This window comes from Mchenga conophoros, linkage group LG12 (assembly GCF_057382185.1).
Source record: "Mchenga conophoros isolate Kocher_MC1m ecotype Shallow Benthic linkage group LG12, M_conophoros_male_GT1.1, whole genome shotgun sequence".
Taxonomy (NCBI): domain Eukaryota; kingdom Metazoa; phylum Chordata; class Actinopteri; order Cichliformes; family Cichlidae; genus Mchenga; species Mchenga conophoros.
This window is the reverse complement of record NC_140537.1, coordinates 7,915,297-7,929,978: the sequence shown is the minus strand read 5'-3', so window position 1 is coordinate 7,929,978 and position 14,682 is coordinate 7,915,297. Positions and strand designations below refer to the sequence as shown.

General features: G+C 40.4%; 1 protein-coding gene across 2 annotated transcripts in view; it reads left to right on the top strand.

The window, feature by feature from the left end:
- tacr1a (tachykinin receptor 1a) overlaps window positions 1-12,627 on the top strand; it is a 48,694-nt gene extending 36,067 nt beyond the window's left edge. For both annotated transcript variants that reach the window (XM_085293557.1, XM_085293558.1), the window contains 3 exons: window positions 4,108-4,258; window positions 6,953-7,149; window positions 9,499-12,627. In XM_085293557.1, the coding sequence (XP_085149683.1) occupies window positions 4,108-4,258; window positions 6,953-7,149; window positions 9,499-9,844 (694 nt within the window). In that variant the 3' untranslated portion in view covers window positions 9,845-12,627. The remainder of the gene's footprint in view (window positions 1-4,107; window positions 4,259-6,952; window positions 7,150-9,498) is intronic.
- The last annotated feature ends 2,055 nt before the right edge of the window (window positions 12,628-14,682 follow it).

The window sequence follows — 14,682 nt, the reverse complement described above, 5'->3', positions numbered from 1 at the left end:
TAGTGGTCAGATAATGAGCCCCATGTAACTATTCTGTAACCACTGCACATCTGTTCAATTATCACTTGTCTGTCTGTGCTGAATCCTTTACAAGCGCTCTTAAAGGAAAAACAAACATTAGAACAACAAAAACAAACAACATTATACTGGTGGTCAGGCGTAGGCCATCCAGATTCCAGAGGTACTGTAAAAGGTCATAAAGTTAACACTCTGCTGTAAAAAGAAGTAACACTGGTTTTAAACACAGTATGTGTCACACTGTATTCACTTCTCCCCTGTAACATTCACAACATTTTCTCAACAACACAGTGTAATTTCATCACCAACAAATAGCCTGTAACCACAGTTTTCTTCACACAAAAACTCAGTAATCCTGTAGTAGAAAAACATTAAGTTGCGTGTCCTGCTGTAAATCACATGATCAAATCACATGATTAATCCTCTACTGTAGAAAAGAAATGTAAATGTTATCGCTGCGCAGGTGTATACACTCTTTCTCACAGTGAGCTCTGTGAGCAACACAAGGTGGTGAATAACACCCTTGATAAATTCAAAAACCCAGAAAAATTACAACTAAAAAGGTTAAATTTGCAGAGTTCACATAGTCATGTGACCCAGGTTTCCTCCTGTGGTCTCCTATTGCTCCTGCAATAAGAGACACACACAGAGATACATCCACACCTTTGTCACATCAGCGTGGGGGTTAAGTTCACATAGTGGTGTTAAGTCAGTCAATTCTTGTCAGCTTTTGTCAGCTTTTATCAGTCAGTCAGTTCCCCATCTTTTTTATTTTCACTCATCATTAATTCATTAATTCTTTCTTTGCTGATAGCGGAATCTATCGTCGCATTTCGTTTCCACCTTCAGCAAAATGACGACCTTTCGAAAAGAAAAAAATTGATACTGGATTTCCTCGTTGAATCCTTATAGAAAAAGGGACTCGCTTCCTAATTGTCCCAAATAAGTGGCTTTCTCCTGAGCCCATTTTAATTTTGGAGAAACTCACTTTGCAACCGTTCGCAACAACATGTAGTAGTTCTTCCTATTCAATGTTCAGATCTGCTTAGATGACAGAGAAATTAAACAAAACTTTCAGTGCACTATGAAAGTAACAAAATAAAAACAATAAAAGAAAGAAAAGAAAAGACAGGAAAAGAAAGGAAAGGCCTTGTTAAATCATGACACGTGTTCTTCATCTCGGGAGGGGGGGAATCATACCAATCCTAATTCATCAACCAGCTTAATCTCAAACATTCATCCAATCAGCCACACACAACATACAGCATAACCCTGTTGTCTCATCACATAATAAGTTTCTTCTCATGTAACCAAATGTGCGCCATGTTAAAACTTCTTCACACACCAGAAACTCAACAATCAGCTCACTCAGCTCACTCATTCAAGACCCCTCATGAGCATTCTGATTTCTCCCTATGTGGTGCAAACATCTGTGCTCCTATAATATTCAGTCCACTACTCTATGTATCATTTTCATCTTACTAGTGACTTGGACAAGATGACAAACAGAATCTCATGCTTAAGATGCTGTCTGGTCTTCATGAGTTTCATTGTATATATACATGCATGTAGGGTTAGTATGGTTAATGCATTTTCTGTTTGTGTGTGTTTTATGTACCTCTCACATCATGTTTTCATTATTCTCATCACTGTTTAAACAACACACATCTCTGTCTTTCTTTTTTTTTAAACTATCCTTCCTTAAAAACAGAAAGTAGCATTGCAGTTGCTTCAGGCTGAGAAACACCAAACACTCTTCATGTTATCATTCATATTTCATCAACACAACTATTTTATTTCTTTTGTCCACTGGGCAGGTGACCTGCAGAATCATGTCTGCCCCAGCTGGATACCGCTTCACTCACATACTTTCACACCTCTCTGTAACTCACACACACCAGGACGTCAGACACAATCACCTGCTTTTCGCCAAAACAAAAATATGATGCTGATGTTACAAAAGTCTCACACACATGAATCAGGATGCAGAAAAGCTGTTGCCCATATGAGGTGCGAAGAAGAAACTGAACTCACGGATAGCTGCATGCTCGAGATATAATGGCTAAATAAATGTTGGGTCTGTGTTTCCATATGCCCCGCTAGTTTAGAGACTTATTCCTCATGAAGAACACAAGACATAACAGAACATCTTCAACCGGTCTTTAACTCACTAACGAGGGAAGCCTTGGTCAGAACCAGGCGGTGGAGCATAATGCTCATCACCTGCCTCTAGCCCAAATCCTTCACATGGGATGTGCTTGTAATAAAACACTACAGCCTCCCCCCAGAACATCGAGAGGCTGGGGAGGGGGACAAAGGAATGCCTTGATCACAGAGTTTGAAACAATGTAGAGGTGGTAAGCATAAAAATGACAACATTTAACAATTCACTTTAACAGCAGCTGTGTACCAGTTTCATGATAAATTAAAGAACATTTAAGGAAAGACAGGTGGTGCATGAAGGCAGGATTTCATTAAAAGATATATTTGTAACATCAACTCCTGACTCTTGCAAACCAAAGGAGGTAACTTAAGCTGTGAAACAGGACCTATTATACATTATCTTGTTTCCTGTTAAATGTATGTATAAACTGGGAGAAACAAGTTGTTTCAGCTGCTGTTACCTTCTTATCTGGCCATTCGTCTCCAGGCTCTAACACCAACGAGGCATTTTCACCCAGGGAGCTATTTCCTCTTTTTCAGACCAGTCTCTGTAAACTTTGGGATGATTTTGTGGAAAAGTCACAGTAGGTCAGCAGTTTCTGAAATATTCAGACCAGCTCGTCAGGCACCAACAACCATGCAGAGTCTAGAGTTATTTAAGTCACCTTTCTTCCCCAATCTGATGCTCAGTTTGAACTTCAGCAGGTTGACAGTTATAGCCATTACTTTGGCTGATGAGAAGTGGGCGATTGCATCTCTGTGTCTGTACTCCTCAATCTCTGGTCCTCTACTAGAGGCCTGGGAGTTTGAGGCTACTGAGCAGCATCTTAGGTGTTCCTTGAGCTGCACTCTTATGGACTCTTATAACCTTTTTTTTTTTTAAGGGAAATTCTTTTAATTCACCAACAGTAGTAATGGGTTCACTTCAAGCCTCACTCTGGAACAATGCACAAATTGAGCACTACTTTGTCTGTTGATACAAATAAAGCTTTCGAGTCCATTCCAAGAACAGAGCTGCCAGCTTCAAACTCTTTAGGCAAGGACAGCACAAAGAATTGGTCTGAATAAGTGCATCCAAAAGGTACACTTATGTGACTCTGCACCCGCATGCCAGAGTCTAGGACTAAGTCAGATTACAAAATCCAGTTCTTTCACTTTTTGATCCAACAGGTACCAGGGCAGGTTAGTTATGCAGCATAAGATGAAGTTCTTGCTCCAAATCCTACTTCAAAGTGCAAGTTTCTGGAGTATTGACTGCTGTTGACTCTATGTATTATTCTAGGGCAGGGGTGTCAAACTCAAATACACAGTGGGCCAAAACTGGAACAAAGTCGCGGGCTAACATTAATATTTATTGAAAAAAAAAATCTTCCTCCAGATATAAGAATGAATATTTTCTTATGGACTCAAATACGTTTTGCTGGAAACCTGAATATGGAACAAGCAAAGCTTAATACTAAACAATATATATATTAGCTGTATAATACCAGTAGGCCAGCTCTAATAGTAATTTGGTATGGCTTTGCGGGCCAAATGTAATTAGGCTGCGGGCCAAATTTGGCCCGCGGGCCAGAGTTTGACACCTATGTTCTAGGGTCTAACCTACAATATAAAACACCTTGACACGACTGTTGTTGTGTTTTGGCTCTGTATAAATAAAATTGAATTGAACTGAAATTGAATTGTTGACTGATTGATAAAACATATGAGTTCAGCATATGGTATCACATCTTGTGCCTTGTCTTGACTAATTTGTGCTGGAGTGGCTGGGAGTCAGTTAGTCATACTTTAATCCTGGCTGCTCTACAGTTTTTCCATTTACCATGCAATACATGCCAATGTGTCTGCTTTTACAAATGCATTTATTTATTGACTTTATTTGAATAGATAAATATTTTTGTAATAATATAGAATATGTGTTTGTAGGTACTACGTGTGTGTGGTCATCCTCATATATTCATTTCCACTGCTGCTGATGGGTTGTGCTTACCTGGTGGTGGGACTGACACTCTGGGCCAGTGAGATCCCTGGGGACTCCTCTGACCGCTACAAGGAGCAGCTGACTGCCAAACGCAAGGTAACCTGCCTACTGGATTTCACCACTAATGTAATCAGAATATTTTTGTGCTCTGCAGCCCTGAGCAGGATGTGACTGATGTCTCCTCGTGTAATAAAAAAATCATCATAGCATCACACACCTGAATCTGAGTTCTCAGTCCTTTCTTCTATCTTAGACTGTTTTTTTTTTTCAGACCACTTTTTGCTAATTTAACCAACTGCAGTCTCTTAATCCACTCTTTTCACCATTAGCTCTTCTTCTTGCTCATTAGGTGTAGAAAACCACGACTCCTCCGCGGTAAATTCTTTTGTCACTTTGGTGAGCCACCGTCTTTAACAGCAAATATGAGATCACTTTCATTTCTCCAAAACCTGCTGAGCTAATTGCATTCTCAATAACTACACCCTCAGGAGTTCTTTGTGGTCAGTGCCAACTTCTGCTAAAGTTTAGCATGTTAGCAGGGCATTTTTTAAAATAGAGAGTGATTAATGTGTCAAATTATCATCTGTTTATTCTCTCTTAAATGCCAGTGAGCACTGTCTGTCTTGGCAGCGCTGACCGTGTCTCATGATCTATTATATTTTTATTTTGCCCCAGAAAGATTTCAAAGTAGCTCAGAATTTTCTGCACAAACAGATTTGTTGGCTCTGCTGGCCAATGTCTTGTTAAAATGACATTGGTGAATGCTGAGTTCTCAGTGGAAACAATCGATGCAGTGCAGTTTGTAATCTCATCATTAAGAGATAACAAATGAAGCCGGAAACTGACAATACCTGCTGTAACACTGTTGTGAGTACTGGTTTTCTGAGACACGTTTTACTGGCTCACTCTCTTATTTGGGGAACTGCTCTTGCTAATCATGGGGAGCCTCAATGGGGGTGTCTGTGTGGATTTCCTCTGGGTGTTAGACAGCATATTGAGTTCATCTATGACTCTATAAACTCAAAATTCTCAAAAGTTACTACACTGTGTAAAATATCGATAAAATCAGAATGTGGCGATTTGCTAATCGCAAAAACTCAAATTTAATTCACACTAGAACATATAAAATGTATTAAATGTGCAAGCTTTCAATGTCATAGGGCAGGGGTCAGCATTTGGACCCGGTTTCCACGCAAAAGAAAACACTCGGAGCCGCAAATACTTTACTATACTACATCTAAAATGAAGATAACACTGTATATATTGTTTTTTACCTTTATGCTTTGTGTGAACAACTAAGGTGTGTTGCTTATGAAATCCATGAAGTGCTACAGAGAAAATTACATTTTATTTATGTAATTAACACATTTTGAACTCTTAAAGAAATATAACAAAAGGAAAGACACCCAGCTGAACTAAAATGATCCATGTAGCAAACAAAAACTGTTGTGAGCCGCCACCCTTATATCGCCTTTGGGCTTTTGGAGCCTTGACCTGACTTTTAAAAAATAATTGGAAAAAAAAAGCACTATGCTGCTGAAAAATGAAAAATAGATATTTGCAAAATTCTGCCTAAATATGTATTTTAATTGGTTAATGTGTGTGGCGAGGTGTGGTCTGCAACACCGCTGCAGGGGAGGCGGACGCACCTGAGCGGCACCCGCAATCACGCCTCGCTGCCTTAACGTCTGTGCTCTCTCTGCTGTTGTGTTGGTGTGTGTCGGGCTGTGAGCTGAAAAGCTACAGCCGGCTGTGTGCGTACAGCAACCGTGTGAAAAGTGGTCAGTAAAGAGATGCTGAAAAGCATGTTCATGGAAACATCGTCGGGTCTGCCGTGATATGTTTGCAATGGGACTTCTGCTCCTGAACCTCTGCGCACAGCGTCTGCAAATCGGGGCTGTACGAAGTCACTTTCATCTTTACGCAGGACTGTAAGCTGTCATCTGTGAGGCGTGAGTGGCGTTTGTTTTTAACATAGTTCACGGTGGAGAACAGCTGCTGACATAATGTGGATCCGAAGCTCCATAATTGGCCTACCTGGGGTTGAAAGTCTCGATAAATGCATGGCGTTTCGGCGGGTAAACCGGCTTTCGCGAGTGTGACGCTTATTTTGAGCGATGAAAAAAATAATAGAATATAATTTTATTTTTATATTTCAATATCACAATAATCTTCCAATTTAGAACTACAAGTTAAAAATGAACTAACATAAATAAAATACACTTCAGCTAAATGCTTCTAATTTATTTTCCCAAACCACGCAGAGCCGCACTATAAGGACTAAAGAGCTGCATGCGGCTCGGGAGCCGCAGGTTGCCGACCCCTGTTATAGGGACTTATGTACCCTCATACCATCAGAAATATAGGCTTTTGAATAGAGACCACGTCAGATGGTTCCTCTCACAGGCATTTTTCCAAAAATGAATGTTGAATTTTGATTCTTCTGTCCACAGACAAATTTTCTGCTCTATCTTAAATGAGCTTTGGCCCAAAGAACATCTATCAATTGGGAGGTTAATGGAATGATCTCTGGCTCCTCCATTCCTTTGTGTCATTGAACAAGAAAATGAACCCCAAGTTACTCATGATACATTCATCGTGAGTAACCTGGGGTTCCTTTTTAGATGAATGGATGATTTTTGCTGAAATCTTATTTTAATAATAATGACCTTAAGGCTCCTTAAGGATACCAATTTGTAATTGGTCTGACATTAATCTTTGTCTGACTGAGAATCATGTTCACACTGGAGAAATCTACAAAACATAATTGCGTAATCATGTATTCAACAGGTGGTGAAGATGATGATTGTGGTGGTATGTACTTTTGCCATCTGCTGGCTGCCCTACCATGTCTACTTCCTGCTGCACCAGTTCTTCCCCGAAATGTTTGAGGAAACATACATCCAGCAGGTCTACCTTGGTATCATGTGGTTGGCCATGAGCTCTACCATGTACAACCCCATTATCTACTGCTGCTTAAATGACAGGTTAGTTAGCACCTCCAAACCATTATGCATGCAACTACTTCACCAACAGGGCATCTTATTAGTTCCACATATCAAATACTGAGGTTTAGAACTGTCTTTATTTTTCCTGTCGTAGGCTCAGCTGTGAGACATTCCTCAAAGATTCTGGTTAAGACTGACATGACAGCATCCATCTTTTGCTTCAAACTTGTGGACAGCAACCTCATAATGCAATTTTCTTATTCAAGTACATTAAAGTCATTGATTTGGATTGAGATGTGGCTGACAAGAGTAGCACACAGTGCGTTCTAAACAGCTTTTGTTTTTTCCATTAATGCCTCGTTAGTCTGCTCTAAGCCATTATCTAGCCCAATTGAGATTGAAAACTTAGAGTTTTAAGCATCACAGAAGGATCACAGCTCCAAGGGATGGAGTTAAAACTCCACGTGCAACTTAACCAAAAAGTTTGAGAAAATAAGGGAAAAAACAATAAGCCCCCCATGACAATGTAGGCTTTGGATTTTTGAAAAGCTCAGGCTACATTATTTTTATATCAAAATTACTTAGTATGGGCAATAAACCTCATCAAAAAACATAGCAAATTTTAAACACCAGACACTCCTTTATAATGGTACACACTTAAGCTAATGTGACTGTCAACAATTTTTAAGTTTATAGCAGTTTTTGCTGGTTAACACTGCCTGGTACTCCTGGCTTCTCTCTTGTTATTTTACTTACATTGACATGTTCGAAATAAGCTATCCTATCTTTTCTATCGATCTAAAATATTTGACTTTGCGAATGAATCATCATTCACAAAGACAGTGGAAGATGCTTCTTTAATGAAGCATCTTCCATTGTCCGCCATTGCTGTAACCTGCTAATTGCCTTTGAGCTTTCAGAGAAATGCGATTTCACACTTGAGTATTTTACCTCCCAAGTCCCAAAAATGAAAATGTGTGGGCTGAGGTGAGGTTTATAGGTTTAGTCACTGGTGGTTTTTGTCTCCCTGAGCTCATATGCATAACCAATGTGAGTGTTTTTTTATCAGTCTCTTTCTTATCGCTCGCTCTCAGCGACAGACATGTTGCCTTTCCCTTCATTCTTCTCTCTCTGTCTTGGCTTCACATTTGGTTGTGTTTGTCTACTGAAGATGTTTCATGTCAGGCTTTTCTCATCTAAATCGCAAAATACTTCCATCGTGTCTTCTGTCAGTGTTTTGATTTATTTTTAGTCTTTTTTGTAACACCTGCAAATGTGTTAATGAACAGTAACATTTGGACGTTCACTGCGCATGTGTGTTAAACTGTTACAGTTTTACATCTGCTGTTAGCTTCATGCCCGAAGTGCCATTGACAGATGATCTTTTGTTTGTACACACACATGATGTTCTAGTGTCTTTGGCATACAATTGCACCACAGATATAATGTTAATAACTCAGATTTACAGTTTCCTTTACATTTAAAATATCTAGAGCATATGGGTTTCATGGATGGATGTTATTGTTGTACTGTAGTTTACCAGTAAGAAGATGAGGAAAAAATGAACCAGCTGTGTCCTTTAAACCTGCATTAAATGACTTTTTGTTTACTTGGAGGCTGTACAACAAGCTACACAAATTTCATTATAAAGTTGGAATGAGTAATGTGTCACCGTTCTGTTTACACAACCAGAATCCACAGAGAGCTTCATTAGCTTCTATTTAGAGCTGTTTCTCAGTCCATCTGACCAATTTAGGTCTAATATTCACTCTCTAACCAACTCCTGTGTGGAAATATCTCTTTAGCTGCTAAATGCTTCACTGAGTTTTTACTGGGGCTTCACAGAGAGGTAACGTTGAATAGTTACAACACCAGTTTGACTCTGAGTGTCTCAGTTATAACACCACCCTGCTTACTGTGCTGCCACTGCCTGGCACTGTACTCCTGGCTTCATCCACACACAGGGATCAAACAAAACCAGGCCATTTGCAAACAGTTAGCTGAAGATGAAAAAACTCTGCAGAGCTAAACTGGTGATAGTTTTGTATGTTTGTCATCTTCTTTTGTAACTTTCCCAAGTTGTCACTCCTGGTCAGACATTAAAACAAAATAGCAGATAATAGATTTCAGGGTTTTGATTTGTTATTTTTTTCACATTAACATGTTTTAGATTATTAAACAAATTTTAATATTAGGCAGAGATCACCAGAGTAAAGAATGCAGTTTGTAAATGATGATTTTATTTATGAGGGGATGATAGATGTCAATAAGGGAAAGGGGGCTATCCAGGTTTGAACCCAGGGTTCTCTTGGGGTGAAGCAACAGTGTAAACCTCATCGTGCAGCCAAATCACAGGAGAACAGATTTATTTGTGTATTTCCTCCATAGGTTTCGAGCTGGTTTTAAACAAGCATTCCACTGCTGCCCCTGCGTCCCTCAAGGCTCCTATGAAGGCCTTGAACTCAAGTCCACCCGCTATCTTCAGACCCAGACAAGTGTTTACAAGGCCAGCAGGATGGAGACCACCGTGTCTACTATTCTACAGGTTGGGGACGATGTAGAGCAGCCCAAGGTGAAAGTTATAGGAGGCCCAGGGCCTGGCGGGGCTGTGGTTGAGGCCAGACCACACAGCTCCTCCCTGGACCTCACCTCAAATGGTTCATCATCCTGGAGTGTCTCCAAAACAGTATCAGAGATGTCGAGTTTCTACTCCAGTAGCAACCTGGAGGAATAGACTTCAAGTGCAGGCAGCATTTTGCTGGACAGCAGGAAAAGAATGTAAGTTGAGCGATCACGTTGCTGCTTTTGCCTGCGTGTGTTTATGAAAAGTACAGCAGGAATATGTGAGTTTGTCTGCTGGTGAATGTGAGTTTTTAATGAACACATTTCCATTTCCATTTTGCTGGAATGCAATGCTGGGAAATATTGTCCCTGTTCACAGAACTGTAGTTTCACTTAGTTATCCAATTCAGAGCTAATGGTCAGCTGGCATTCGTAGGATTTGTCAGGTGCCAGAATGGCTCGAGCTTCAACAACAAGAGCACATGTCAGTTTCAAAAAGCTAAACTGAAGCCGACGCTAGCGCCTCCATTGCTCACAGCTTCTGCATGTCACCCCAGTCATCTCAGGTTCACACATGCTCGATCACGCAGGCTGTGTGACTTCTCACAGTCTATTTTAGAGTGAAGCTGTCACACGATGCCAATACACTGCTGTAAAAACGGCGGCTTCTCCTTTTAACAGAGGGGTTTTCTCCGAAGAGACAAAGTTTTGAAAAAAGTGAAGGCAACCTGTTTTACACAGGAGTTCTCTAACAGACACTGAAACACAGGCAGATGTGGGATTTTAGTTCAAAGGGTCTCCCACAAGGGGAGATAAAAACTGTAAACAACAAAGGAAAATCTACTCTGAACTTGCCAGCTCTGTCTCACTGAGCAGGACTTCATGAGCAGTTCAACATGCAGAGCAAGCGCCTGTCTGATTGAAGAAGTGCTCAAAAGATCCTCTGCAGGTGTTGCTGAAAAGTTCTGGCAATCAGCATAAACACCAGCAGTGTAGGACTCCCCCGTCATCAGGCTACGCATTGACTTCAGCAGCTGGCAGCACCATTTCTGAAAAACAGAGGCGCTTCAGATGCTAAAGAGGCTGCTGTTTCAAGAGAAGGCAAACATTTAGCTAAAAACCCCACATGCCCAATATGAACCCTTAAATGATGTGAGCCCACCATTAAATCTGTTCAACACAATCTGGAAAAGAAATGATCGAGTGTTCTGCAGAACCAGTACATTATTTTAGTCTGTTTAACATGCTCCTCCTCCATCAGATACATAACGATTCATTGGTGAACTGAAAGACAGGCACTGCTTTCAGAGTGTAAAACATTTTTTAAAAAACTTTTTTGTAGCTGGCACCAACATAAAATGATCTTTTCAAGCAATTGTTCACCTTAAAATCAGATTTATTGGGCTTTCAGTTCTGGACATTCCCTGGGGTAATCCAGCAAACCACTTTAGTTTCACTTTGTCTGTTATGGTCTTTTATTTTCTTGTATTTCTATGTTAGCTTTATCGTTTTCTCCCTACACTGTTTTGGGCTGAATCTGGTACATTATATGGGTAGGCTCCATTGTTAAGATGGGCGAAGTGAACTTTAACTTCCTTTGCATGAGGTGTCACTGGACAGTTGTTTCAAATACTGTTTAAGCTGTCAGTCCAAAATGTAATCCAGCTACAACAGGACACAAGTTAGTATCAGGTTTAAAGTTCTTTGCAGACTTTTTGTCCTTGGATGTGCAGCTTGTTACCTGTGGCTCTTTAATGTGCAGTGATGTGCCTTGCTGCTTTTCATAATGTCTGAAACAAAACAAAAACACACACACACTAAACAAAACCCAAAAAGACATAAAAACAAAATTTTCCTTTTCGATAAAGCATATAGTTAGGGCTCGATCAGGTACATTACGTGGGTTTTGCACATTCAATCACCTTCTCCACTCACTATGTGTTTATACATCTCTCTGCATTTAATTATTAGTTATTATTCATCTCTGGCTCTCTTTGTCGTGTCTTCCCCCCTGACCTCTAATAATCGCGACAGACGGCCACTCTTCCAGGAGACAGATTCTGCTAGAGGTTTCTTCCTGTTAAAAGGTTTTTCCTTTTTCCTTCCAAATAATGGGAAGTTGTCAGGGTTTTCTTTTTTTCTTTTCTTTTCTTTTGTATTATTGTAGGGTCATTACCTTATAATAAAAAGCGCCTTGAGGGAACTGTTGTTGTGATGTGTCACTATATAAATAAAATTGAAATGAAAAGCCAACAGGGACAAACTGTCATTACCTCCTACAGTAGTAAACACTCAAATGTCTATAAACAACTGCTGTAATAACAAATTGCAGTGAGGTGCAAACCTATGGTGACACTGTTCTCACAGTAGAAAAACTGTAAATACTTTTAACAACTGTAATGAAATTTTAAGATGTTTTCTTGCTGCTATATCTGTGAAAGAGTTCACACTGCAGGATATTTGTATACAGATATTCTGCAGTGTGCTTAACAGCTAAATTCACAACAATTTACATATTTGCTGGATGCAGAGCGAACACACAGCCTCAGATACGCACATCCACAGCACTGCAGAGCTATCGCTTATCAGACAAGAACACACAAAGCAAGAAAGACTGAATCCATTTGAAGTATTTCAGTGATTTTTTTAAAAACTGAAAGTAAGTAAACCGTTATTGGCATTTTTTTTTTTACTTGCTTTGCACTGAGAATCAATTCACTGCTATCACATACTGAACACAGTATGCAGCAGCCCTTGGTTAAATATAGTTCCAAGATGGATATTGTTTTCAGTGTGTGCACACAACACGTGGACACATGACAAGAGAGTGATCACCTGCTGACACCCATCAATGATTTTCGTACAGACGCACATACCGCTCATATGCTCCCCCCTGATTGTTGGTCTATTCTCGGCACACAAGGCCTGTTGTTATAAATTCCAGTGTCAGCTGACATGAAAGTGAGAAGCAGTTGTGAAGCAACATAACTACATTAGATTCAATAAATTCTATCGCAATTTCAGTGCATTGTCTTGTTGACAGTGAACCATACAGCATTTAACATGGACACTGTGCACGAATAACAGAAGGTCACATTCAGTGCGGGGAGGGAAAATGAAAGGCAAATACCAGACGTGTCATCACCCGAGTTAACATTCCAATGTTTCACCGTGGCAATGCAGCTAGTAATAAACGCAACATAGCTAGACAGGTGCATCGGTTGAGTGATAAGACCATCAGAATAATAGCTTTGAGATTTCATATACACATACCGGACAGCCATGTTGAGTGACAGTCTAGTAAATCTACTCAAAAGAAAGAAAATTCAAAGAAGGATAGCTTTCCATTAAATTATCGTGCTTGTCCAGCCACTGGTGAGGTACTCACATTCACACCGACACGCCATTTAGAATCACCAGTTACCCTAACAAGGATAAATTTAGACTGTGGTGGTGGTGATGGGGTTCAACACAGGTGCAGGATGTATTATTCTTATTTTATAAAAGTACAATGGCAGGTGCTGTTGTACCATTCAAAGATGGTGCAATAATACAACCGACCGCCAGCACTGACAGCAGATATGTAACCAAGCAACAGAAACCAGGTGTGACCATATTCTGCACCAGAGCGTTCTCACTCCCGAGGCGTAACATGTCGACGTTTTGTCACGTCCCGCGGCGTTCCTGAGGAACGCGAAAGGAGACCTTCGGCGTTCTTATGGTACGCGGCGGGTTATGGCTGGAATCCAGTGCAATGACGCTCCCGCGGTAATAGACGTTCCAGCCCTGTATTCCAGCCCTAAACCTAACCTTATCCCTAGCCCTGACCATAACCTTATTCCTGACCTTAACCAGGACTTTAATGATGTTAAATAGCGTGTTTCTAAGCGATTTGAAGAAAAAGAGCGAACATGTGTAGGTTCAGTCCAGACGGTTCTCATATTCCCTCTTTTTCCGAGGTCGTCATTTAGGAACGTGGTGGGTAGCCGAAAACGTAATATGGTGACGATTTGTCACCTAGCGTAAAATGTTACGCTTTGGGAGTGAGAACGGGTTGTCTGCACTGAATAGGAGGGTTAGGACGGAAGAAACCCAGGCTGCGGCCGCTAGCACTGCTAGGGTTAGCCAAACTAATCTGAGCCTGTGTGTGCTCAAGTCAAGTCAAAGTACATTTCAGTGACATTTGAAACACGATTTCACATTGTTCCTAAAATACAGACAAAATATTTGTTTGGCCAATTATTAACTTCCTAGATTTAAAATGTGCCCAGTTTCCTGTATTTTAGACTAGGCATCATTTCTCTCATTTAAATAACTGTTTATTTAGTTGCTAGGAACATTTCTACTGCTAACTGCTTCATCTTGCTGCCCAAAGATGGATCATCTCTAATACGTGAAAGAATTCATTATAAAACTTATACATTTACATGTCATTGTTACTCACAGCTTGCCATATACAGTGGCTTGCAAAAGTATTCGGCCCCCTCGAACTTTTCCACATTTTGTCACATTACAGCCACAAACATGAATCAATTTTATTGGAATTCCACGTGAAAGACCAATACAAAGTGGGGTACATGTGAGAAGTGGAACGAAAATCATACATGATTCCAAACATTTTTTACAAATAAATAACTGCAAAGTGGGGTGTGCATAATTATTCTGCCCCCTGAGTCTTTGTAGAACCACCTTTTGCTGCAATTACAGCTGCCAGTCTTTTAGGGTCTGTCTCTACCAGCTTTGCACATCTAGAGACTGAAATTCTTGCCCATTCTTCTTTGCAAAACAGCTCCAGCTCAGTCAGATTAGATGGACAGCGTTTGTGAACAGCAGTTTTCAGATCTTGCCACAGATTCTCGATTGGATTTAGATCTGGACTTTGACTGGGCCATTCGAACACATGGATATGTTTTGTTTTAAACCGTTCCATTGTTGCCCTGGCTTTATGTTTAGGGTCGTTGTCCTGCTGGAAGTTGAAGCTCCGCCCCAGTCTCAAGTCTTTTGCAGACT